Genomic DNA, 23,377 nt, shown 5'->3' with positions numbered 1-23,377 from the left:
GATATCATATATATATATCTCAGTATAATTTTATTTAAAAAAAATCAAAGTAGTAACAAAGTATACTAGAATGATAAAAGATGAAGAGGGAGATGATGTTCTTAACCTGGCTAACCAGGACTCAGACCCTCTTTAAGCACACTTTAGGAACCTAGAATTAAAGAATGGTTCCTCTTTCCTGTCCTCTTTACACTCTTCGTATTTTAAATTATACAAGAAAATAATTCAGTACCTGCTAATTTTTACTTGCCTTATTCTTTGTAAATCATCACTGGCAACTGTTTTTCCATCTTTAAGCCATTGCATAACGGGTGTGGGAACACCACTAGCATCGCAGACAAGCTGGATGCTTTCTCCCAGCAGGACACTGACCTCACTAGGCATTTCAGAGCCGACAATATTAGGAGGAACTAGGAATGTAGGATGGTAGGAAGAGAACATTCATCAGCAAAAGACATAATTTAAGCTATAAAAAGTAATGCTGCAGTAGCTTAGTGCTACTACTAATTATTGTAGTACCTTCAACACAAAACTAGTTTAGAAAGTATAGTATTACTTTGTTTCTAGAGGAAGTTCTGTGAAGATAAGTTCAAAGCCCCTTTAATCATTTCTGAAACCCACTCATTTACAAGATTACAGAAATCATGTAATACTTGCTATTTATTTAACATCTACCTACCTGCTCAAACAAGGCTGACTAACATGGACAATAACATTATGACAATCCCAGTTCACGCAACATCACAATACACTAACAACAAAATGCCAGCTTAATTCTTGAGCATATGCTTAGTACACAGTCAAATGCCCTACTGCATCAATGACAATCATATTCCCATCAACAGAGAGCCACTTGCTCCGCCCTAACCAGCAAGCCATTTTCAGTCTGTTCTCCTAAAGAACACGAATGACAGTCACGCTATCTGTCACGCTATCTGGTCCCACTTGTCAAATTTAAGTCATATTAGATGAAGCAAGTAGCTTAATATTCAGTTCCTAAACTTGAGGTAAACAGGCATGTAGACAGGGATACACAAGAACTAGTACCCCCACAGAACAACTGCTCTTTTGAACAGTCACTGGATCTGTGTGGCCTGCTGATGGCTAGCTGTCACATCTGTACCTGCTGGCACACACAACTCACAGCTCCTCTGCCTCTTCCCCAACCAGCAACTGCTGGCCTAGGAAGGGACCACAGCAGAAAGCTGCAGATGCTGTACAAGCAGTGTGTTACTGAACATGGGAGGCTAGTGAAATTAATGGGGATGAGTCATTAAGAACAGAGGAAAGTAGAGGTGCTTGCAGTATAAGAGTGATGTATAGGGAGGCAAGAAATCTACAATTCCCTAACAAATAGGGGTTTCTTATTTGACTGAGGAAATAATTTATTTTTTTAATAAGAAAATTCTTCCAGTACTTCTATCTCCTTCTGTTTGCTATGAGGAAAAAAGGCAACAGGTATTATTGCTTCTGGAACACTACGTATGTGTGTTGTTCCACACTTAACCAGTGAAGCTTCAGTGATCAGCAGAAGGAAGGATGTGATCAGCTGCAAACACACAGAGTGTGTCAGTTCCTGACAGCTTTCAAGTTCTCCTACTATGAGAGGTAAATAATATTCTTTTTCATGCAAATTTCTCACTAGATATATAATCTTCTAACCATTTTTTTCCCACTGGTTGCAAATGATAGGAATACTGATCCAAATTCTCCACTTCTCTGTGTATGTTACCTCAGTGTCTCTAGTACAGATACAGCATCATACTCAAAAATTACTAACCAATTCTGCCCACTGCACTCATATGACTTACCTTGAATGGAAAGAATGTAACTTTTCTGAGCTTTTCCCTCTATATTTGAGGCAATACATGTGTAGGTCCCACTGTCCAGAAGCTGAGAGTGAGCAATCTGAAGCTTGCTTCCACCAGATAAAATATGAACTTCAGGAGAATCAGAATTTTCTGAAAATATGTAAACAGGTGGTCATTCCAAAGCAGGCCACAAAGAGTAAACATATCCTGAGAAAATTTTTCATCATAATTTCAGAACAAAATTAAAAGATTCCAATCGCTTAATGTAAGAGTCTACCTAGAGACAGATGAACAACAACAACAACAAAAAAAGACTACAAATTGCACAGCAGTACTCCAAAGGGGGAAAAAAGAGCAGGAAAGAGTATGAAGGAATGTTACCTAGTGGTTTTCCATTCTTAAACCAGGCTAGTTTCGGTGGAGGAATTCCAGTAGCATCACACACGAAGGTAATGGGATTACCGATTGTTTCATTCATCCACTCTTGTTCGGGGCCTTCTATATGTGGTGGCACTACAAATTGAATGGAAGTCTGAATAGTTTGCTTACCAAATATTTTTGTAAATTGATTTTGAATTATCTGCTCTACAATATCTATGACATTATAATAATGACTACTGAAGATAGTATGGAGTATGCTCACCATAAACATTAAGATGGAAATTTTTATCATCTTGTCCTGCAATATTTATGGCTTTGCACACATACTGGCCAGTGTCAGAAACCTAGAATAAAAATTTAAGAAAAAATTAAAAATAATATAAAACAAAACCAGCTTATTATGTAGATCTTATATTAATTATACAGTATAGAGATATTAACAGATTTTGCCAACTCAAAATCCTTTTCACAGAATTAAAGGCCTCCAGCAAATGTATCTCTTACATACATCTAGTAGAACACACCCATAAAGAACAAAAGAATTGCTTAACAGTAGTGGAGCAGTGGCAGATGCAGCATCCCACAAGCCTGACCTACCTCCGCACCCTTGATTCGCAATGTTTGCCCATCTGCTAAGATCTCCACATTTGCAGACTCTGAAATTATACGCCTGTTCTTGTACCAGGTGATGACTGGTGGTGGGATAGCATTGGATTCACACTCTAACATCATCGGGGTGCCCACTCTCACGTTGAGCACTGTCAGTGAGGTTCCACTATGGTCTTTGATGCTTGGGGGGACTGTAGAAGAAGCTCAGAGTTATTTTTGCCTTTGTTTTGTGAGAGGGAAAAAGACAACCTAAGAAAAAAAACAAAATACTGCATTTTCTAAGCAATAGATATTATCTTAGGAAAATAGTAAAACTAAAACCAAACCAAGGACAGTTAGGAAGCTCCTCTTCTGACTTTCCCCAGCTTGGTTTCTGGCAACACAAGTGTATTCACCATCATCTGATAGTTTGGCTCGAGGAATCTGCAGAGTCCGAGCACCTGAAGTAAAAAGAGAAGCGTTGATATTTATTCTGTGGTTATGGTATCAATTTCAAATACGACAACAGAACTGACAACAGATTGTGTCCAACAGACTGGTCCAACATAGGCACCAAATTAGCCTCAGATTTAAAAATGTACACAATTGCCATTGTTTTTTAAGCTTCATTTATCCATAAAAAAATCAAAGAAGAAAATTTTAGGGTCTTTTACTGGTGCTGTTAACTGTAAGTTTGGACCACTGACACACCTTTAAGGCCTCTTTATTTCATGGTTGCTAAACCCTCTCTGCTAACTTAACTATGCTCTTTTCCCCAAGCTCTGTCACTATCTGATCCTTTACTCCCTATATATCAATTGTCTCCATTTGCGAAGCTACTGTCTGCACCTGGATTACTAAACTGCACATATGCCTCTGCTGCCTTTAAGCAAGTTCCATGTCTGCACTTTAGTCCATGCTGGTAACACAGCCCCCAGCCAAGTAATAGCTGTAGAACAGGACTGAGCACCACAGCAAGGGATCTAGATATTCTGGACTGAACATAAGCAGCAGGAGTAGAAATTACACACTCATCTAATTGAGTGAGGAACTTTGAATGAGTAAGGAGATAGCAGATACAAGGATTTCTTCCTAAGAATTCAGCAGTCACTAAGGGTTCACCCTGTTTCCCATGGAATTAATACGAGGGTTGTTAATTTTTGCCATCTAAGCCAGCAAAACTAATCCCAGCCTCCATCACTACTTCTGATCATTTATTTGCAAGGTGAATCAAAGTGCCTCAACTTTAATTGATACCTCTATCAGAGGACCTCTGTTTTACGTGACTTGCCCAACAGTCTTTTTCACACAGTTTATTTCAGTGCTTTCAGTCAGAGCTAGTTCTCCTTAGAAGTGAACCCATCCAACAGCCAAGACATTATTAAATGCTTTAAAAACACAATAGGCCAAGTGTCTTGTCTACTCACTGGAATAATACTAAGAATATATTAGCTCCATAAATGGCTGTCACCCTTATTAATACAAAACAGACAGAAGTCCAGTACAAAGGCTGTATAAATAGCTGAGATTCCTCACCAGGCACAATAAAAGTGTTAGCATTCAAACTGATAGGTTTTCCATTCTTGAGCCAGCTGAGATCAGGAGGTGGAAAGCCAGTGACCTCACAAGTCAGAGAGATGAAATTATTCACCACCACGGTCAAATTCTCAGGATTAGTACCAACAACATTTGGAGGAACTGCAGAGAGAAATACATCAATAGTATCTTTCACAGCATCAGCAACCAATATTCTGCAAGATGCTGATCTACTAAAATAAAGCTGAATTGTTGAGCTTTGCCAAAGGGCAAAGTTGCAAAAATCTTTCACACTTTGTGAATGGATCCTCTGCTTTTTGGATGTATCTGGAAACAATTTCATCTACAATTCTTCTCTGCTTGGAATTTGGGAAAGTTCAGTGACCTCTAAAAGATCTTACAATTCCTGATCAAAGTATTATGAATTTTAAAAGAATGTATTCACAGAATGTTTGTTACACAAGGCAGGGCAAATTTTACTTTGTCAGGATATCTAAGAGGGCTAAGCAACATTTCTTGCTGATATAGTATTTTTCCTGTTCTTACTGAAATATACTATTTTCCCTTTATAGAGAACCAGAGTACTTTTTTTAACCAGACAAACCTGTTGTGTAATAATGAGCTAAGCAGTTTAAAATTCTGACACACATGCATTGCTCATAGGGGTGCATTTTTAAGCTTCCAAGTCCCACTGCTGTTAAAGAGAAGACTATTTAGACATTTGACCTTTTTACAATAACTATTTAAAAATAAATAACTGTAAATCTTTTCCTTTTAATAAACCCCAAGTTTTAGTTTCCACGTTTTTGCAGTGTGGATACATGAAACACTTAAGAGGAAAGCAAAAGCATGTTCTTGGCTCAAACGGGTGGAAAAGTCATTCCAAAGTACACATGGAATCCTCTTCTTCAAAGACAGAAGTGTTAAAGTATTTTGGATCATACCCACCAGAAATACTCCAGCTGCTTTCTGTCACTTGAATGACACAAAGCAGTCATTAAGCCAAGTTTATTGCTCCTCTGTGGCACAACAGAAACAAGAGGAGTCGATGGAAATGGGAGAGTTCATTCCATATTTTTCAGCATGGAATATCTGAGGGTTATTTCCCTAATAACGAGTATAAAACAGTTCACTAAAATTAATGGAGAATTCGGATCTGATGACATTTTATAGATATTTATATTTATTTCCTTTTACAGTTACTTTCCCACAGATGTGATTATGGGCAGTGCAAGACAGTGGACAATTAAATAAAAAGGGCCAAATCTAAGTTACCTTTTAATGAATTTTGCTTAAACTGCATTTCAAATTCTGCAGGTTTCTACTGTGTAAGCAAAGCACTCATAAATGCACCACCGCAGGTAATGCACATATACAAAAGTATTTTTATGTGCATAAAGATGCAGTAATGGGCTCAATTTTAGCATTCAGTGTAAAAAATGGCCTGTTTATTGTTTGTTAGAGACAGGAATTTTTAAAAGTGGATGCTTATTTATTTTCAGGATTGTTAAGGTTTAATTTTATTTTTAAGGTTTTATTACTCATCTTGGAGGTAAGAATTTTTCAACTTATTAAAGATAAGTTGATACACTTTAATTTTACAAAAGCAATTATGTTAAAAACATAAAAATAGTAGAAAAATAACCTTTTTTTTTTTTTTCTGATGCTGGGAAAACAAAGATCATGCTGCTTAACGATAATACACTTCCATCAGTGCTTCACCTTTGGTAGTCCTTTCTTAACAGCATTAGTCTAATTTTTCACATGAAATTGCATTCAAAGATTAATAGCCGCAAATTAGTAATATTGCTGAGCTAGAAATCAAAGAAGCTTCATACAAATATTTATTTTAAAATGACACTATTAGACTATGGCCATTATAAACAAATATTTTAAAGACAAGAAATTTAAGTTAGAACACAAATGTCAAGAAATTAAATTTAAAAACAAAGCTCAAGCATCAGGAAATCTGGGTAGATTCCACTGAAAGAAAAGAACCTCTCAGAGAATAGGGGCAAATTCTTTCCATGATAACACTATTTTTTGGCAAATTAAATCACTGAATTGAAAAAAGCACTGTAATTTGTTTCATTTAGAATGTAAATTTGCTGCAAGATTTTTTTCTTTTGTACGTTATAACCTAAATCATCAGATGTCTCGGATTATGGGACTACACTCAAATAAGACAGAGAAGACTGCACTTGCCTTCTATCTAGTGTGTAACTCTAAGATTAGCTAGCTAACAAGGATATGAGAAATGATCCTTATCATATGTAGAAAACTCCAGAGGCTGGAATAGATGATCTTTAAAGTCCATTCCAACTCAAAACATCCTATGATTCTACGTCTCTAAACTATATTGTGAAAGCAGATAAAAAATTTAGTTGCCAGTATTCCTTGGTAGGTTTCAAAATGCAATTGTGCTGCTGACTTTGGGGGAGTAATGCTTATTTGATCTTCAGTTTGGAATGGAGGGGTTAAAGTGGTGGGATGAAGAGTGAGCGGAAATAAAAGGGGAAGTTACGGTTAACTCTGAAATGTTAATTAGAATTAACATGATCTTCTGAACTTATCAGAAAAGTTTAGGAAGGTGGTAGAGAAACATTTTTAAAATAATGAAAAATGTTTTAATTTCTTGATTATATTTGTTTTAGACCTGTGACACCAAAGGCACAAATTTATTTTAACCTTGCTCTAACTCAACAGCAATAAAAAAGAATATAAAGGAATCTTAAAAGAGGAAACAGGAGAATACATAAGGTTTTACAATGCTTCATCTCCTTGGTTTATGTTTCTAATCATAACTTTCTTGAAAAATATTCTTCTTAAACAAATCAAAACAGGCTGTTATTCAACCTGTTTGTAATTCTTAATCATAGGGCTTAGCAACACCTACATGACGTACACACACAATAACAATTTCTACCTATAAAGATGGGGTAGCAAAAGCAATGTACTGCCACGGTACTACAAACTTGTATTTAATTTCTAGTACATGAGAATTTCCATTACATGCAATATGGTGACTTACACACATAAAGCTAAGAATGTACCTAAATGCTCTGCTAAAACATTCAAATTGAACTAACATTTGGAAAAAAAAATACATCAAATTATGGATTATTATACTTACCATGAACATTTAGGTTAAAATACTTCTTGGCACTTCCAGCTATGTTTTCCACAACACAGACATACCTGCCAGTATCTGTTATTTGGGCATTCGAAATCTAAGAGAAAGAAGACTGTTGTTGAGACAATATATATAAGACAACATTGTCAGAACATCAAGTTTTGGGGTCTCCCCAGAGACCCCAAGGGTCTTTGGGGCTTACAAGTCTACAGGTTTGTTTGATTTGTATTTTTTAGCTAATGCCTTTGTAGTGTTATGAAGAAGTCTACCTGAAAACTGATGATACTTTCACTGATGCTACTCTTTTCAGAATCTCTTCTGCAAAACTGTGCATCTCAAACCTCCAGAAAGGTCACCGTAGTACCTTTCCCATTAAGTTCATTCAAAATTAATAACAAAAATAATATTCACAAAATTATTTAAATAAAAATATTAATATTCCATATGGCTTTTACATTTTATATTATATTCCTAGATCATGCTATGAAAACAGAGAGAATTAAGCTCAGCTTTTTAACTGTTTAATAGTTTGATTCAATTTCATCTACTGATAGGAAGGGAGCAGTTCTTCAGAATACATTTTAAAAAACCAGTAAATTTTACAATAATTAAACACCATTAGTTTAGCACAATTGTTAATTAGTTTAACATGTGTTAATTGTTTAACACAATTAAATGCTCGGATAAAGATGGCAGCACTATGTTGTTCTCCACAAAAACCAATGCTATTTTAAACCGAGTGATTTCATTGATGTGGTTCACAGCATGACACCACAAACAGTTGGGTCAGTACAACTGAGGGAGCTACAGAGGAATGGGAATAAGCAGCTGAGGGACAGGGACAAGGGAAAGAAACTCCTTAGGTTTTCAGCACCTCATAAAAAAACCATCCATAATCACATACTCAACAAATCTGAACAGATTTGTCTTTACAGGTGATTTTTGTTTGTGATGCTAAAAGAGTTCTTTATGTTCTTCACTTAGAGCTACCTGTAATCTTCTTCCATTGGATAAAAATGTGGGTTTGTCATCTTCTGCCAGAAGGTGGCCATCCTTCTGCCAGGTAATACTTGGAGAAGGGCTGCCACTTGCGACACAGTCCATCACTGCAACCTTATTCACAAGTACCGTCACTTCTTCAGGCAGATCACCATCAGCTCCACTAATGGATGGTGGTACTAGAAAAGAGCAAAACATATAAGAATACTGTGACTTAGCATGTTACAGAGGTATTTTTCTTAAGATGTCAAAGAATGGGTTTGCAGAAGGAAACAGTGAAATCTTCAGTGACTACAGCGAGAGATAATAAAATCCCAAGAATAGTTTAGCTCAAAAGAATCCGTATAATTCAAGGGACTGCAGGAGAGCTACATTTATTCACAGCAACCATAAAGAGGAGGGAAAACTCATTTTCCAGCCAATCTGTTAGGTTCTTTGCTGCCAGAACAAAGCAGGATTTCCAAGGCAGGCCGTTCTTCCTAACAATAACTCAGTGCTTTCAGTGATAGATATAGAAATAGAAATAAAGGCAAAAACCTTGATTACATCAAGGAGCAATACAAACAACATATAAATATTACACAAGATTTGTTGTGTAATATCTGTAAATCCATCATACAAAATGGACTCTACAGGCATTCAATGGTGGATCTGAATCATCAATTCCCTTCTGACTTTGGGAGTTTTGCAGATATTTTAGAAAATCATGATGAAAATCAGGGGAGAAAAAAGTCTAGAACAAGTCAAATTTTTGAAATGGAAACTGGATAGAAAATAAGAGATACCAAGATAAAACCAGGACTTCTACATACACTTTTCTTTACAGTGAAGTGAAGCATGCTTGGCCTAATGTAATTGAGTTCCTGTAACAATAACCGAAAAACATCCAGAACTAACAATATGACCAATGTCTTCATCTAATTCTATATATTTCTACAAAACTCTATAAACTTATATAAACATATTAAAAAAAGAAAAGCAGAAAAGCTCACAGAGCACGCGGACATCGTAATGAATGGAATCCTCCCCAGCTTCATTTACTGCCACACACATGTATCTCCCTGCATCTTCAGCCTGTACCCGTGGAATCTGTAACACTCGACCTCCTGGAAGATAAATCCATTTAAGATTTAAATGTAAAATCGAGCCATTTCCATCACTTCCACACCACATTTCACTAGAGACTTGAGCAGGCAAAATTATGAATGGTCAGCATTTGTTCTGAATTATAAGTAACTAAAGACTTTTATTTCCGAGCTACTTTCTGTACTGGCAGATACTTTAAATTCAGGAATGTTCATACTGATATGTTAGAAAAGAGTAATTAATTCCACAGGAAAGAATAATGTTCTTCAATAACTCACAGCCAGATGTTATCTCTAGCACTGTGCTTCTTCACAGATGCTACCCAAAATCATCCTCTAAACAGAAAGACCTTCCTTTTTGTACTCAGCATTATCATACCATGGAATTATGTCACAGAATGGCTCAGGTTGGAAGGGACCTTAAAGATCATCTTGTTTTAACCCCCCTGCCATGGGCAGGGATACCACACACTAGATCAGGTTGCTCAAAGCCCTATCCAGCCTGGCCATAAACACCTTCAGGGATGGGGCATCCACAGCCTCTCTGGTCAACCTGTTCCAGTGCCTCACCACCCTCTGACTGAAGAATTTCCTACTAACACTTCATCTAAATCTCCCCTCTTTCCGTTTTAAACCATTCCCCCTTGTCCTGTCATTATCTGCCCAAGCAAAAAGTCAATTTCCATCTTTTTCATGTGCCCACTTCAAGTACTGAAAAGCTGCAATGAGGTCACCCCAGAGCCTTCTCTTCTCCAGGCTGAACATCCCCAGCTCTCTCAACGTTTCTTCGTAGGAGAGCTGCTCCATCCTCTGAGCATCCTCGTTGCCTCCTCTGTACTCACTTTAACAGCCCCACATCCTTCTTGTGCTTGGGGCTCCAGACCTGGATGCAGGACTCCAGGTGGGGCCTCACAAGGGCAGAGCAGAGGGGCACAGTCACCTCCCTCGACCTGCGGGTCACACCTCTGTTGGTGCAGCCCAGGATGCAGTTGCCCTTTGGTCAGTCTTCCCTTGTCAACTGATGCAGTCACTCCATCAGAGAAGGCCACCAGACTGGTCAGGCATGATTTGCCCTTGGTGAAGTCATGCTGGCTGTTCCGGATCACCTCCTCATCCTCCATGTGCCTTGACACTGCTTCCCGGAGAATCTGTTCCATGATCTTCACAGACACAAAGGTGAAGCTCAGTGGTCTTCCTTTCTACCCTTTTTACAATCAGGAGTGATTTTTCCAGTCACCAGGGACTTCCCCTGACTGCCAGGACTTTTCAAACAGGATGGAGAGAGGCTTGGCAACTCCATCAGTCAATTCTCTCAGAACCCTGGGATGCATGTCATTGGGCTCCATGGACTTGTAGCTATTCATTTTCATCAGGTGGTCTAGAACCTGCTCTTTGCTTATGGTGGGAGGGACTTTGATCCCCCAGCTCATGCTTAGAGGTTCAGGGAAACAAGAGACATGGAAAGCCTGACTGGCAGGGAAGACTGAGGCAAAGAAGGTGTTGAGTACCTTCTCCATGTCTTTTGTTACCAGTTCTCCCTTCTCTTTTATCAGAGGGGGTACACTCTCCTTGTCCTTTCTTTTCTGGCCAATGTACCTATAGAATTCCTTCTTGTTCCTTGCATCTCTTGCCAAGTTCAGGTCCATCTGTGCCTTGGCTTTCCTGATCCCATACCTGCACATCCAGACAGCACCCCTGTACTCTTCCCAGGCCACATGTCCCTGCTTCCAATTATTAGCTCCTCTCTCTCTTTTGCGTAAGTAGAAGCTCATGGTGATTTTGCTACTGTAATATTTCCAAGTCTCTGTCCCTGGTTGAGAGGCTTTTCTACTTTAATTGTAATTTTGTCAAAGCAAAACATATTAAGAAAATAAATTAGAAATACATCAGAAATACAACATATTGTTGTATTTCATTTTTCAACAGTGCTCACATCCTCACCATTTCTGCATTTTAAATGAAAAACGGTAACAGTTTGCTTAAATCTGATCACTGGAAAGAAATTTCTCCAGTCAAGAAAGCCTGAAAGGAAAATTAATGCAATGTTTTCAAGGAGAAAAGTTACTACAAGCATTTGTATGGTAGTACCAAACACCACTTCTTAAGGTCCTAGTGTGAAGTATTTTAATACTCACCAGGTAATATTAGTACTTTATCACTAGAGCTCAGAAGATAGCCATCTTTATACCATGTAAGAACTGGGGGAGGAACAGCATTGGTCTCACAGTACAGAGATAGGGGATTGTTGACAATCACATCTTTATTTTCTCCACCTCTTCCTGTATCTACCATGTTACCAGTTTCCCATCCTCTATAAGGCTTTTGGAAACTAGGAGGAACTACGTTTGAGAAAGAAAAAAAATATAATTTTACAGTGGAAACAACTAGTTATGAAGTCAAGAGATACAGAAGATACTGTAATTGTTAAATAGCAGTAAGTAAAATTAAGTTTATTAAATTAAGCTCCCCCCATTTAGATTAGCCAGGATAATTCTAGTTCTTTTCAACAGAACAAGCAATTGACCAATCTACTGAATGGAGGCTAATAAATAACAATGTAAGAGGACCTGATAACAAGACACAGAGGGTATTGATTAACAATAATTATTTAAATAGCAAACAACCTGCTTTCAATCAAATTCTCATTTTGTTTAAAATTTCAGGAATGACTAATGAATGTCTTGTATTTACACAATGTGTAGGCCAACTGGGTGCTTATGCCTGGAGCCTCCAAGTACTACCTGACACAATTAATAAAATACAACCTCTCAGTTTAAAAGCTAAACTAAAACTTTTTCATGTAAGGCAGAGGAAGATCAGATCTATGACAGCATTCCACTGATTTTACATACACTCCATGTCACAACATGTGAAAGAAAGAAGAATCAAGTACCATATTTCTTAAAGATGAACTAAATATACATGCAATAGAAATCACACAGAACACAAGAGTATTACAATAGACCAAGAAGGGCTAAAGGATACAAAAATTATAAAGAATTCCAACATTCCAGAACATAAATAAAGAGGCTCAGACTACCAAAAAAAAACAGGAATTTTATTATTTGAATTCTGTTTACCTTGTATATTTACATCAAATTCCACTTCATCCTCTCCAGCAATGTTGGATGCCAAACAAGTGTAACGACCAGTGTCTGATACTTGACCCTCTTTAATCTGCAGAAAATGGCCACTGGCTTGGATAATGACATGATCATCTGGTTTAAGAGGCTGTAATGTATTTTTAACATGTTAATTAATAATATGGAAATCATAAATTAGGAATAGCCCTATTTGTGGTAGCAGTATGACATCATCTCTCTTGGTCAAATTCTGATTGTTGCAAAATCCTTCCTAAGGCAGTGTACTGGGAATAAGAACTTTTTTTTTTATTTATTTAAATATTTCCTCTGTTTTGATAGCACTGACAACCAAACATCCTTCAATCTTTGGTTATGCTGTCAGCAAGGCCCACTTTCAATCCATGCAAGGGAAGCAGTTGCTTAGGACGCCGCTTGGGGTGCAGTCCTGAGCCAGGTGCTCCTGGGCTGGCATCCCTGGCCATAGGTGGTGCAGGGGAAGGAAAGCTTTGCCTGACAGCGGCAAGCCCAGCTCTCCTCCTTCATTCCCTCAGCCCAAAAGCTGTTCCTCCTGGAGTAACTCTCGTCAAGCCCCAAGCCCTTAACACTGGAGACAGTTTTCTTTTCATCTTTGTCAGACACTGTGTATATACACTTTTCTAATCTTGGTAGCTGGTCTCCCAAGGGGATGTTGTTTTACATCACACCTAACCCTGTCTGCTAGCTGCTGCTGAAAGGAGCAATGCCACCCTCATCTGGCAAGTGCTCTTATGGCATCTGATTAAAGCAGGGTGACTCAATCCCTGAAGTCACTGGACAAGCTGATGAGCTGATGGAAAACCTACACATGGAAAACAGTTTTCTGTGAGTTTTACAACCTGATCTAACTCACCCTACAGACACAACCACTATAATCTGCTGCACAGCAAAGACATGGTGTGAACATAAAACTGATGCAGTAGACATACACAGGATTAGATGTTACTGTACCTACAAGTTACATCACACATGACAACACAGACTACAGCAATATAACCTACATCTCTCAATAACAAAAATGGAACACATTAGGGAGTCACCTAGTTCATGGCCTTCAATTCAGTCCACAGATATGAATGGAAGCCATTTTCCCAAGGGCATAGCAAGAAAAAGCTGTTGGATGTCAGTGCTCTGTCAATGGCAGCAAGCTGCTTATAACCACTATCCTTCTTTGGGGCCCTTTCAATTCTCATTGGCAATATAATCAGTACACCCAGGAGGGCCTAGAATTACAGCATATGCTCAAAGCAAGCAGAGTGTATACACAGTCTCTCCTGTGACTTCAGGTTGTTTCTGCATGCTCCTTAAATCCAGCAAGAGCTGGTCCAGCTGCAGAGAAGCAGCAGTCTGCCACATATATGCCCTGTCAACAACAGCTAAAGCAAGAGCTGTTATGTTCTCCTTCGTTACACAAGAGTTGCACTGTTTCTTTGTTATTTATAGCAACTCCCAGTAGGCTACATATCAGTATGATTCTGTGGCATCACCCTTCAAAACTGCTTCTTCTCCAGACAGATGCTGCTGCGAAGGCTGCGTGTGGCAGGAACCATGCCTCATTCCCCCTCGCAGAGGATCCAGATGCTTTTGTGGCTTTGCACACTCTGCCAGAACCAAGTGGGAGGCTCTCTGCAACTTCTGCAAGGGCAGCAATTAGAGGAACCAAGCATGGGGCCATTCTGCACCAAGGCCTTTGGGGAATACAAATGATGGCAAAGCAACATGTGGTAATACCACGGGATGCTACTTCTAGGTAGAGCCCTCCCTCTTTAAAGCACAGGCCAGCAGTAGGCCCTGGGAACCCCATGGCTGATGTCTCAGTTGTACCGCCGGGCACCCACAAAGAAACGAGGGTCAATTTGCAAAGATCTGACCAGCAGCAAGCATCCTAACAGACTCGAGGGGTGATTCTGCCAGCAGGAGACAAGGGAAGATGACTTCCTACTGACTTTAGCAGTGCAAGCGAGCGTGCTGCGCTACATGAATGTTCATTAGTAGTGATAATGAATATGCAGTTGTTTCTGTAGGAAATCCACCCATTAGAAGGAATTGAAGTAGTCACTGGCCTGTCCATCCTTGTACCAGCTGATCGCAGCAGCAGGAATGGCATGTGCTTCACACTCCAGGGTAAGGCTGTGGTTTACTTTGATCTTCACTTCTTTAGGGGAGAGACCCATCCCTGAGCTATCACCCTTGTTAATGGTGGGTGGAACTGCACAAAAACAAAGGGAGTGAGAGAGACCTTTCTGAGATACTGTCTTATGCAGAATTTCAAAACTAGCTGGACAAAGGGAAAACCCAGACAATAACCCTGGGAAAACCAAGTGCATTCCCCATATAATCTGGCTCTTTCCCACAGCTCAGTTAATATAGTTCAGCCGTGTTCAATAATTGTAGACATGCAAACCTACTATAGCCTTACCTAGCTACAGCACTTTATTATGCATTTGGCTTAAATTCTACAAAGTTCAGTGTACTGCAGTCATTAAAAAGCATTTTAATGGAAACCAATATTCTCAGAACCATATGTTAGAACCGAAGTCCACACTCAGAGTAGCTGGATAAAACTCAAAATTTCCATTCCATTGAAACCCCAATGTTGCAAAATCTTGTTTCGTTCTGAATCAGAATGAAAACAGAACATTTCAAAATTCTTAAACAACCCCCCAGCCTGGTCTCATAATACCTCTGAAATTATTTTAAATTCTTTCAAGAATTTATTTATTTTTTCTTCAATGTGATATCTTAAACTCTCCCTAATGCTTATAGTACCATAATAGCTGACAGTTGCAATGGCAGTGGTGGGGGGCTGGGCCGGGGGTGCTATATAGTCATACTTCAATTACGAACTCTCTTCTCATTATTCCTAGTCCAATGGGGCCTTATTGTGTAATTACACTTTGTGTAATTAAAATAACAGCATGGTTACTGTGAGGGAGCAAACCAAACTCCAATTCAGACTGAAAGGTTAGCAAATTAAAAAAGAGAGAGAGATGAGAAACTATGCTTGACTGAGCCCATAATGAAGAGTTTGAACATTAAAATAGAATATTAGGCACAGATGCCCAAAGGACAATATGCTGACAGGAAAGCTTGAATGGGAAAGCTTTTGTGCATACGGTCTTTTACAGGAAGATATAAAAATAGTATCCTCCTGTTTTACCTTAGTCGAGAAAGTTTTCCATTAGATGTTATGACTCCCCTCCTTTTTTTCTAAAAGAGTTTCAGTACTCATGAGATTCTCTGCTCACATCTATTGTGCTGCATTTGCCTGATTTGAAAATCACGACCAAAAGTATTTCAAAAGAAACTGAAGTTCATCATTTCTTAAATGTCTTCCCCTGGGTGGTACAAAGATTCTTGGCCCTACACCAGCACTTGTAAAGGATGCAACAGCAAACTTTTCAAGTACCTTTCTTCAAGAAATGACATGAGCTAATGCAGATGTTTGGTAAACAAAACCACTAACAGAAATCCCTTTGTGCACCAGGATAGGTAACAATGAAAAAAACGGAAGAATGCAAACAAAAAAAAATTATAGTGGAAGCAGCTCCTTACTGTAGACTTTCACTTCATAGTGTTTCAAAGTTTCTCCAGCCTCATTTGTGGCTATGCAGGTGTATCTCCCAGCATTGTCCTCCTGTGCACTTAGAATTTGCAGGGTCCGACCACCTGCCAAAAAAGGTCATTCCTTAATAGGGTCTAAGTTATATTTTTTCTTTCTGATTATTTAAACAATTTCTGCAGCATATTTTCAATCCTTTGGTCTCGATTCTACCCTTAGATGAGCTTGAGAAACTGAATGTTTACCACGATGTATACCCTGCAATAAATGAGTGCATAATTCGCAGCAGTGCTTTGGATCACAACACCTGTTAGTTGGAAAAATTTTGGAAAATCTGTTAACATAGCTTTTTATTAGAAATTTCTTGAAGATAGTTAGAAAGAAGTGACTTAGGATTCTGCATTTCATTCACAGAAAATGGAAAAGTAGGCATTACCACTGAAACTAAGCAAAACCAGAATATCCAACATAAATTGGTAGATGTGAGCCTCTGAACTGCATTTCATTTTCAGTGCAGTATTTCATACGAAATAGGCCCCCAACTCTCTCTCCACAGAATGGATAGAAGCAACAGCTACAATGTGAAATGAAATTTAAATATGAATGAATCAGTCGGATTTAAGACTTCAGGTGGCCTCTACAACTTTGATATCCATCAATTTCCTTCCCATACTGTCTTGTTTATGATTTATATTGTCTGCATTCTCAGAGATGAGTCACTGTTTAATTTGGCTGCAGCTCTTTCCAGACTCTATTCCTAAGGATTGTCCCCCCATGTAATAATTCACTTCCTCGCTGTCAATATCAAGACTCATTCCTTCTATGAACAGCTGCAGCTAATAATGCTAAAGTACTGGTTCATGTACATTACTTCAGTGTTACAAGTAAAGCTTTTTCCTGTTTTCAACCTCCATAGATGTTTTAGGTAACAGTTACTCCACAAATTAGAAATTGCAAACTACTAAATGCGTAGAAAAATGACACCTCATTCTTATCACTAGCTTTGCCGTTTTTCTCTCTCCATCAAGTTCATTCCCACACTTAATTTCAAGATACTTCCATTCATTAGTAACTCCAATTAACTTGTTTGCCACCATTTAGCTCTATGGAACAAAAGGATAAATACTTGAACACAAATAAAATACACGTAATTAGTCGGTTGTGAAGCACTTAAAAATAATGGAATTGCCAGTGCTAAAATGGTACAAATATTGCACTTCACATAAATATACTTGATTTATTAAAAAAATGTAGCAGTAACCAAACAATAGAAGAACAAAACATTGTATTAGTTCTCAACAAGAACAAAAAATTTACCTGGCAAAATGCGGATATTTCTGTTTGATTCTAAAGGATTACCATCTTTCAGCCAGGTGACTGTAGCTGGAGGATAGGAATAAGCCTCACAAACCAGTGATGTTGGGCTGTTGAGGATAACAGTGATCTCTTCTGCACTGCCATAGCTGTCTGCTCCCACAATGACCGGAGACACTAGGAGCAACAAAATCATCAAACAGAGAAACGACCGCTCTGAAAAGCCATTTTTGTGTTCAGCCTCAGAATCTGGTTCCAGCCTCAAATAGCTGTGAGGCATTCCTACTAGGCATACTGAAAACCAGAACCAGACAACATTCATTTGGTTTTATGTTTTGTACTGCAGTCAAAGGTCAGCCCCTGCTGGCGGAATCCATCCACCCTTAGCTCTTGTCAAACACAGGTCAGCAGGATGCCAGCCACTTCTTGCACAGCAGCTGGCAGACCTGCTGCCTGATGATCCTGTGCGCAGCAAACTGGTAGGAGGTATGAGCCTAGGAAATGAGGATGTGGAAAACAAATTCACCATTGTTTGTATTTGGTTATGCAATAACTATTATGAAAAAAGCAAACTGCAGATGGTTTCAGCTTTTACAAAAAGATTACAATCTGATACTCTTTCCTTGAATCACAGTAAGCCAACATACTGACTTGCTTATTCACCACAGATAAGGTCCTCTTACAGCTCTGCATTTTCTACCTCTATATTGTTTAAAGCATGGAACTGCTGTTTCTGTTGAACTACTGTCATTTATCAGTTACATAGCCATTAAACTTTAATCATAGCCAGGCAACTTAAACCTTGCTATAATTAAAAGACGACAAAATTCCAATGAGATTATCTGTTTGTTTTTTTTTTTCCTGAGATTAATATTTTTTCTCTAAGAGCCAACCCAGCTGTCTTACCAAGTACATTAAGACTGTAACTTTTGCTCTTATCTCCAGCTGTATTGGATGCAATACATGTGTATCTCCCCGTGTCAGTGACATGAGCATTGGTGATTTGCAGGAAACGCCCACTGGACAGAAACTTGTGATCTTCATCCTCAGCTAGAGGTCGCCCATCCTTTACCCAGGTGATCTGTGGTACAGGATTCCCTTAATGGAGTTAAGAGAATTGCAAATATTAGCTGTTGTATAGCCTCCAGGATATTCCAAGATTTCTGAGTAACAGAAAAATTTAATTTTGATGCCACCTTACAATATATTTGTTAGGAAGATGCTTCGGAATATATATATTCTATAGTCTCTGAACATCCTGAAGTAATATATACCTCCTCTTAAATTCTACAGGACTTTAGAGAAGAAATACCACAGCACCTAACCTCTTGGTTACGTTTTATACTACCTTTAAACAAGGAGTGCATGTGGCAGGACTAGCACCAAGGTTAAATCTGAAATTTAAAAATTCCACTGAAAATTCCATTTAAAACACCCTGTTCAGAACCAGTGAAGATCAACACTATGAGATCAGATCAATAAAGGTATAAATACTGTATATTTTTACCTATCACTTCACATGTCAGGGTAACACTGTGCTTCTCTTTCACTTTCATATCTTCCAGCTTATTTTCACCCACAATCCCTGGAGGCACTGGAATCAAATAAGGAGACAATACCAGCAGCTATTACTTACAAACAATTTAAATATAGCAAAGACTTATTCAGGCCATGTGTGTCAGGATGTACTTCCCTTAATCACAGAAATCAATAAATGGCTCCGCTCTGACAGAAATAGCTCCAGATGAGAAACAGTGTAGAGCTACCCTGCCTGGACAACAGCTACACCTCTGTTCTGCACCCCTTAAACATACTGATCCATGACAAGGACAAGAGAGGGCCATAGGCTGAGCATACCACCTCACTTTTTTCACAGCTAAAGAGAGTCAGGGTGCTGAGGCATATTCCCCACATTTCTGAGTATGGTTATTAGAGCAACATGGATGAACACTTGAGTTACTAATAAGGCCAGGTTTGATTGTATGCACCACTAAGTTTTATAAGTTTGCAAACAAATTGCTTCACTCACATTAAGCAGCAAGTGATTCATTTGCTCAAACAATGTGCTTAAGTTTAAGAGTTATTTTCCAACATTAATTGAAAGCATCCATCTAGAAGTCTAGGGAAAGAACAGATTTAAAACAAAACAACAACAAAAGCAGTTGGAAAGAAAAAAGCTTGCTTGTTCACATAATATGTGTGTGGTTTTTTTTGTCTGTTTTTTTCTTACAAGCACACTCAAAGCAATACAATAGATTGCCAACAAGTAGGTGCTCTGTAAAGGCACAAAAGTGTTTTATGCAATTACAGCTGCTGGAGAGGCAGCTGAACAAATTACACATCTTGCTGTGGTACAAATCATGTTTCTCTGGGGAAATAAAAGATAAAGCCATACCATTAAAATACCTATCCATATCCTGAATAGCTTATTCTGTACAAGAAACTTGTACTGTGTGACTGACTACTTGATGACGCGTTTCCAACTAATCCTGGTCAACAGGACCACAGAGACTAACACGTTACTGGATGAGGGAGGCCAAGCTGTCAATGTGTTGGTGAGGAGCCTCTCAGGCCCACAAACTTCCAGAGCACTGATGAACTGCTTCGTTCAAAGTAGAGGTATTTGTAGATCCAGGATAAAAGAAAATGGCACTAGAAATCAAAGTAGGCATGGAGTATTACATATTTAAAAGGAGGCCTGCAATTATAAGAAAGCAGCCCAATCTCCAAGAGATTTGGGGAAATTTTATAACAAAAATGCTGGACTAGGGAGCCAGATACTTCTCTTTAATAATCCTATAAAATGCAAACTTTCAGCCAATGTGGAAGGTCTAAAAAAAGAGGAAGTAAAATATATTCAACAGCTTATTTGTGACCTACCAGTAAGTTGGAATTGAAAGTTTTATTAAAATAACAACCACGATAATATGCAGAATTCATTGTTAAAAGAGAAAAATAGTACGATACATGTGATCTTCCATACTAATGAAGAGTGCAAACTAGAGTAAGGGAAAATGAAAAGTTAAAAGAGATTTGAATTTCAGTTAAAAGAGATTTCAAATTTGAAGCAGCAAAAATGCTGCTTCAGCACATCGAGAAGTTGGTTTCTGAACAGGACAAATGGCAAGATGAGGGTTAGCAGAATTTAGTATGCAGGAAGATGTGGCCGGTACTGGCAATTTTACCCCCTTGTAGTACAGTTATGATCACATATGATACGTGTCCTAGTGTTCAAATATGACAAGACAAAGATGCATCAACTGGAGGAATTAGATGGGATAAAATATAACCTATGATTATACAGGTCAGGACATAAGTCTGGCCAGAAGTTAGTATGCATAAACAGAGCAACTCATCACTTTGGCCCCAAAACAACACAGTAAGATGTCGACACATTTCAGAACTAAAACAAAGCCACACCAAATGTTTTGCAAATATGTAAGTATTAGGCTTGTTACACCAAGCTCTCCATGCAATCTGGCTTGCCTGTTGCACCTCCTATACCAATTTAGAGAAACACCAGGATGTCTCTGTATGGTTCCTATTTACAGTGAGCTGGTGAATAGTCTGTGTCAACATCAGACCACATTCCTGTAACTTTCCTCTAGAAGGACAAAGAAATTACTGGGGGGAGGGAAGAAGAGACTGAACAAAGGAATTTTCCACTTAGCCCACTTGAAATCAGCTTCACTGAGCATTTGTCTTCAAGGCAAACAAAGCCTATGCAAGAGAGATTCCCAGAAGCATCATGAACACCCTGCTACTAACACCTTCCAAAGAAAACAGTAAAACAATGAATGCTTTTCAGTGTTTATACATCTCTTCCATTCTACCAGACTTACACTTCCATGAGCTCATCAAATAAACATGAACTGACATGAAAATAAGTTATCATTTACAGATTGAATATGCGTAAGTCAGCTGAAGGCAAGGCAAACTGATAGCACTCAAGAGCTTAAGGCACTTGGAAACTTAAGGCAATTTATATACAGTAATGCTGCAAGACAACTTCCATCAGGCCTGCTAATCATTGATATAAATAATAAATAGCTACTAAACCATAAAGCAGGAAGTGGGAGGGGAATTAAGTAATGTGACACAAATTCATATTATGAGTTCCAAACAGCCTTTAATAAGCCTGCTGTGCTTGTATAATACGCTAGCAGGGTCACCCACTACTACCACACTTAGCTATTTGCTTTACAATACCAAAAGCTCCAAGAATTGAAAATTTCTGCTGGATCAGAGATCTGTTTTTCAAAATTGATTCCATCTCCAGTGTTTAATCTCCCTGTAGGCCCTGGCTTTGCACTCACATCTTTGTTGCAACAGATTATCATCATGCAAGTCAGCGATACACATTACACCCAGTGCTGATTTTAATTCATGAGCATCATCATACAGAGTTGCACTCTTCTGCCTTCAAGCATTAGGTGCAACAGACAGAACAAGAACAGTTTACGTGGTTTTCTGAGGCTGTAGTTTTTTTTCAACTTTAAAACAGCTTAAATTCAGGCTGATGCCAAAGGAAACAGTGCTACTTCCCTGACCACTCATTCTTGTCATCTTCCTTTCACCAACACTGGCATTTACAGGCTATGTGGTGAACAAGCAGGGAACCGACCTGGCTGAAAACTAACCAGACCAGGAAAAAACAACCTCCCCACTTTTCCAGATCACCTATAATCTGATTCACTTTGTTCATCCTATCCAAGGCATAGAGAAGCTATGAGCAACAAGCAACTGAAGGAAGGGTGGGAATCAGGCTGTAAGCATCCCCCCAACTTCCATGATACTGAAATAACAACGTAACTGAAGCCAGAGGTATGTTGACACAGATCCTTTTCAGAAAAGGACCAACAAACCACAAAATATAAGTAACTGCCAGTTATTCTAAATTATGCCTGGAGAATCCTAGTTTTTAAAAACTAAGAACACAGCAAATTCACATGTAAAAGCAATTTCTCTTTAACACCTGATTTTCCAACCATGTTATCAGATGCTTCTTTCTTTCCCCTAAGGACATTTATTTTGGCATAATGATTTTTTAAATACCAGCAAAATATACAGTATAGCCCTGTATCTTTTCTTCTTCTATTGTAACAAAAATTATCATGTACCTACCTAGAACAGAAAGGTCAAAATCCTTCCTTGCTTCTCCTGCAGCATTGGTCACTACACAAGTATACTGCCCTTCATTTGATACAGTTGTGTGTGTCAAACGGAGCGTTCTACCCCCTGAGAATGAAAAAAATGTAGAATTATTAAAGTTCTGCTCCAACCAACCTGCTCCCAAATTGTTAGCTCCAATTTCTTATGTTTTACTTAAATTTACAGGAGTATTTTCCTCTTTTTAATGTGCTTATTTTTGTTATACAAGGAATAACGTAAACTGACCTTACTCCTACTCCCATAACTGCTGTGTCCCTGTGCAGCTCCTCAGCTTCCCAGTATTTTTAGACCCATGCTTTCCATTGATTATGACACTCTTCCTATCCAGTAATTGCCAAATTACCCTGACACATCCCTTCTCCCTCCATTCCCACACCTTTATTTTTTTTTCTTCAATCAATTGTTTTCTGGAAGAAATCAACAGATCAAATTAAAATCACTGAAAACTTGCAGAGAAAGAGCATGCAGAGAAAATGCAACCTGCTCTAGACAGGTCACAAACTATATACAAACACATCAGAGGTACAGCCCACTCGAAATTCATTGGTTCAGTGCGGACACTGGATATATCAGGTACACTGTGTCTGCAATATGCAGGATTTGTGCACATTCCTTCTATGCAGGAAATCGTGACAGAATAGTCTAAGACAGCAGGACTTTTGCTTACCTAAGTACTT

The 23,377-nt window shown here is 38.5% G+C and overlaps 1 protein-coding gene across 1 annotated transcript in view; it reads right to left on the bottom strand.

Annotated features, from left to right (window-relative positions):
- The window catches only part of HMCN1 (hemicentin 1), a 194,130-nt gene that overhangs the window by 43,934 nt on the left and 126,819 nt on the right, over positions 1 to 23,377 (bottom strand). Inside the window, exons 47-64 of the mRNA XM_032192128.1 lie at positions 22,653 to 22,766; positions 19,036 to 19,122; positions 18,435 to 18,626; positions 17,532 to 17,705; positions 16,208 to 16,321; positions 14,716 to 14,861; positions 12,614 to 12,764; positions 11,669 to 11,872; positions 9,441 to 9,554; positions 8,440 to 8,627; positions 7,450 to 7,546; positions 4,317 to 4,478; positions 3,128 to 3,241; positions 2,790 to 2,992; positions 2,455 to 2,536; positions 2,193 to 2,324; positions 1,812 to 1,961; positions 251 to 410 (exon numbers count right to left, since the gene is read on the bottom strand). Coding sequence (XP_032048019.1) covers positions 251 to 410; positions 1,812 to 1,961; positions 2,193 to 2,324; positions 2,455 to 2,536; positions 2,790 to 2,992; positions 3,128 to 3,241; positions 4,317 to 4,478; positions 7,450 to 7,546; positions 8,440 to 8,627; positions 9,441 to 9,554; positions 11,669 to 11,872; positions 12,614 to 12,764; positions 14,716 to 14,861; positions 16,208 to 16,321; positions 17,532 to 17,705; positions 18,435 to 18,626; positions 19,036 to 19,122; positions 22,653 to 22,766 — 2,584 coding nt within the window. The remainder of the gene's footprint in view (positions 1 to 250; positions 411 to 1,811; positions 1,962 to 2,192; positions 2,325 to 2,454; positions 2,537 to 2,789; positions 2,993 to 3,127; positions 3,242 to 4,316; positions 4,479 to 7,449; positions 7,547 to 8,439; positions 8,628 to 9,440; positions 9,555 to 11,668; positions 11,873 to 12,613; positions 12,765 to 14,715; positions 14,862 to 16,207; positions 16,322 to 17,531; positions 17,706 to 18,434; positions 18,627 to 19,035; positions 19,123 to 22,652; positions 22,767 to 23,377) is intronic.

The sequence above is a fragment of the Aythya fuligula genome, chromosome 8, assembly GCF_009819795.1.
Source record: "Aythya fuligula isolate bAytFul2 chromosome 8, bAytFul2.pri, whole genome shotgun sequence".
Lineage (NCBI taxonomy): Eukaryota > Metazoa > Chordata > Aves > Anseriformes > Anatidae > Aythya > Aythya fuligula.
The sequence above is the reverse complement of the archived record's forward strand: the minus strand, read 5'-3'. Positions and strand labels throughout refer to the sequence as shown.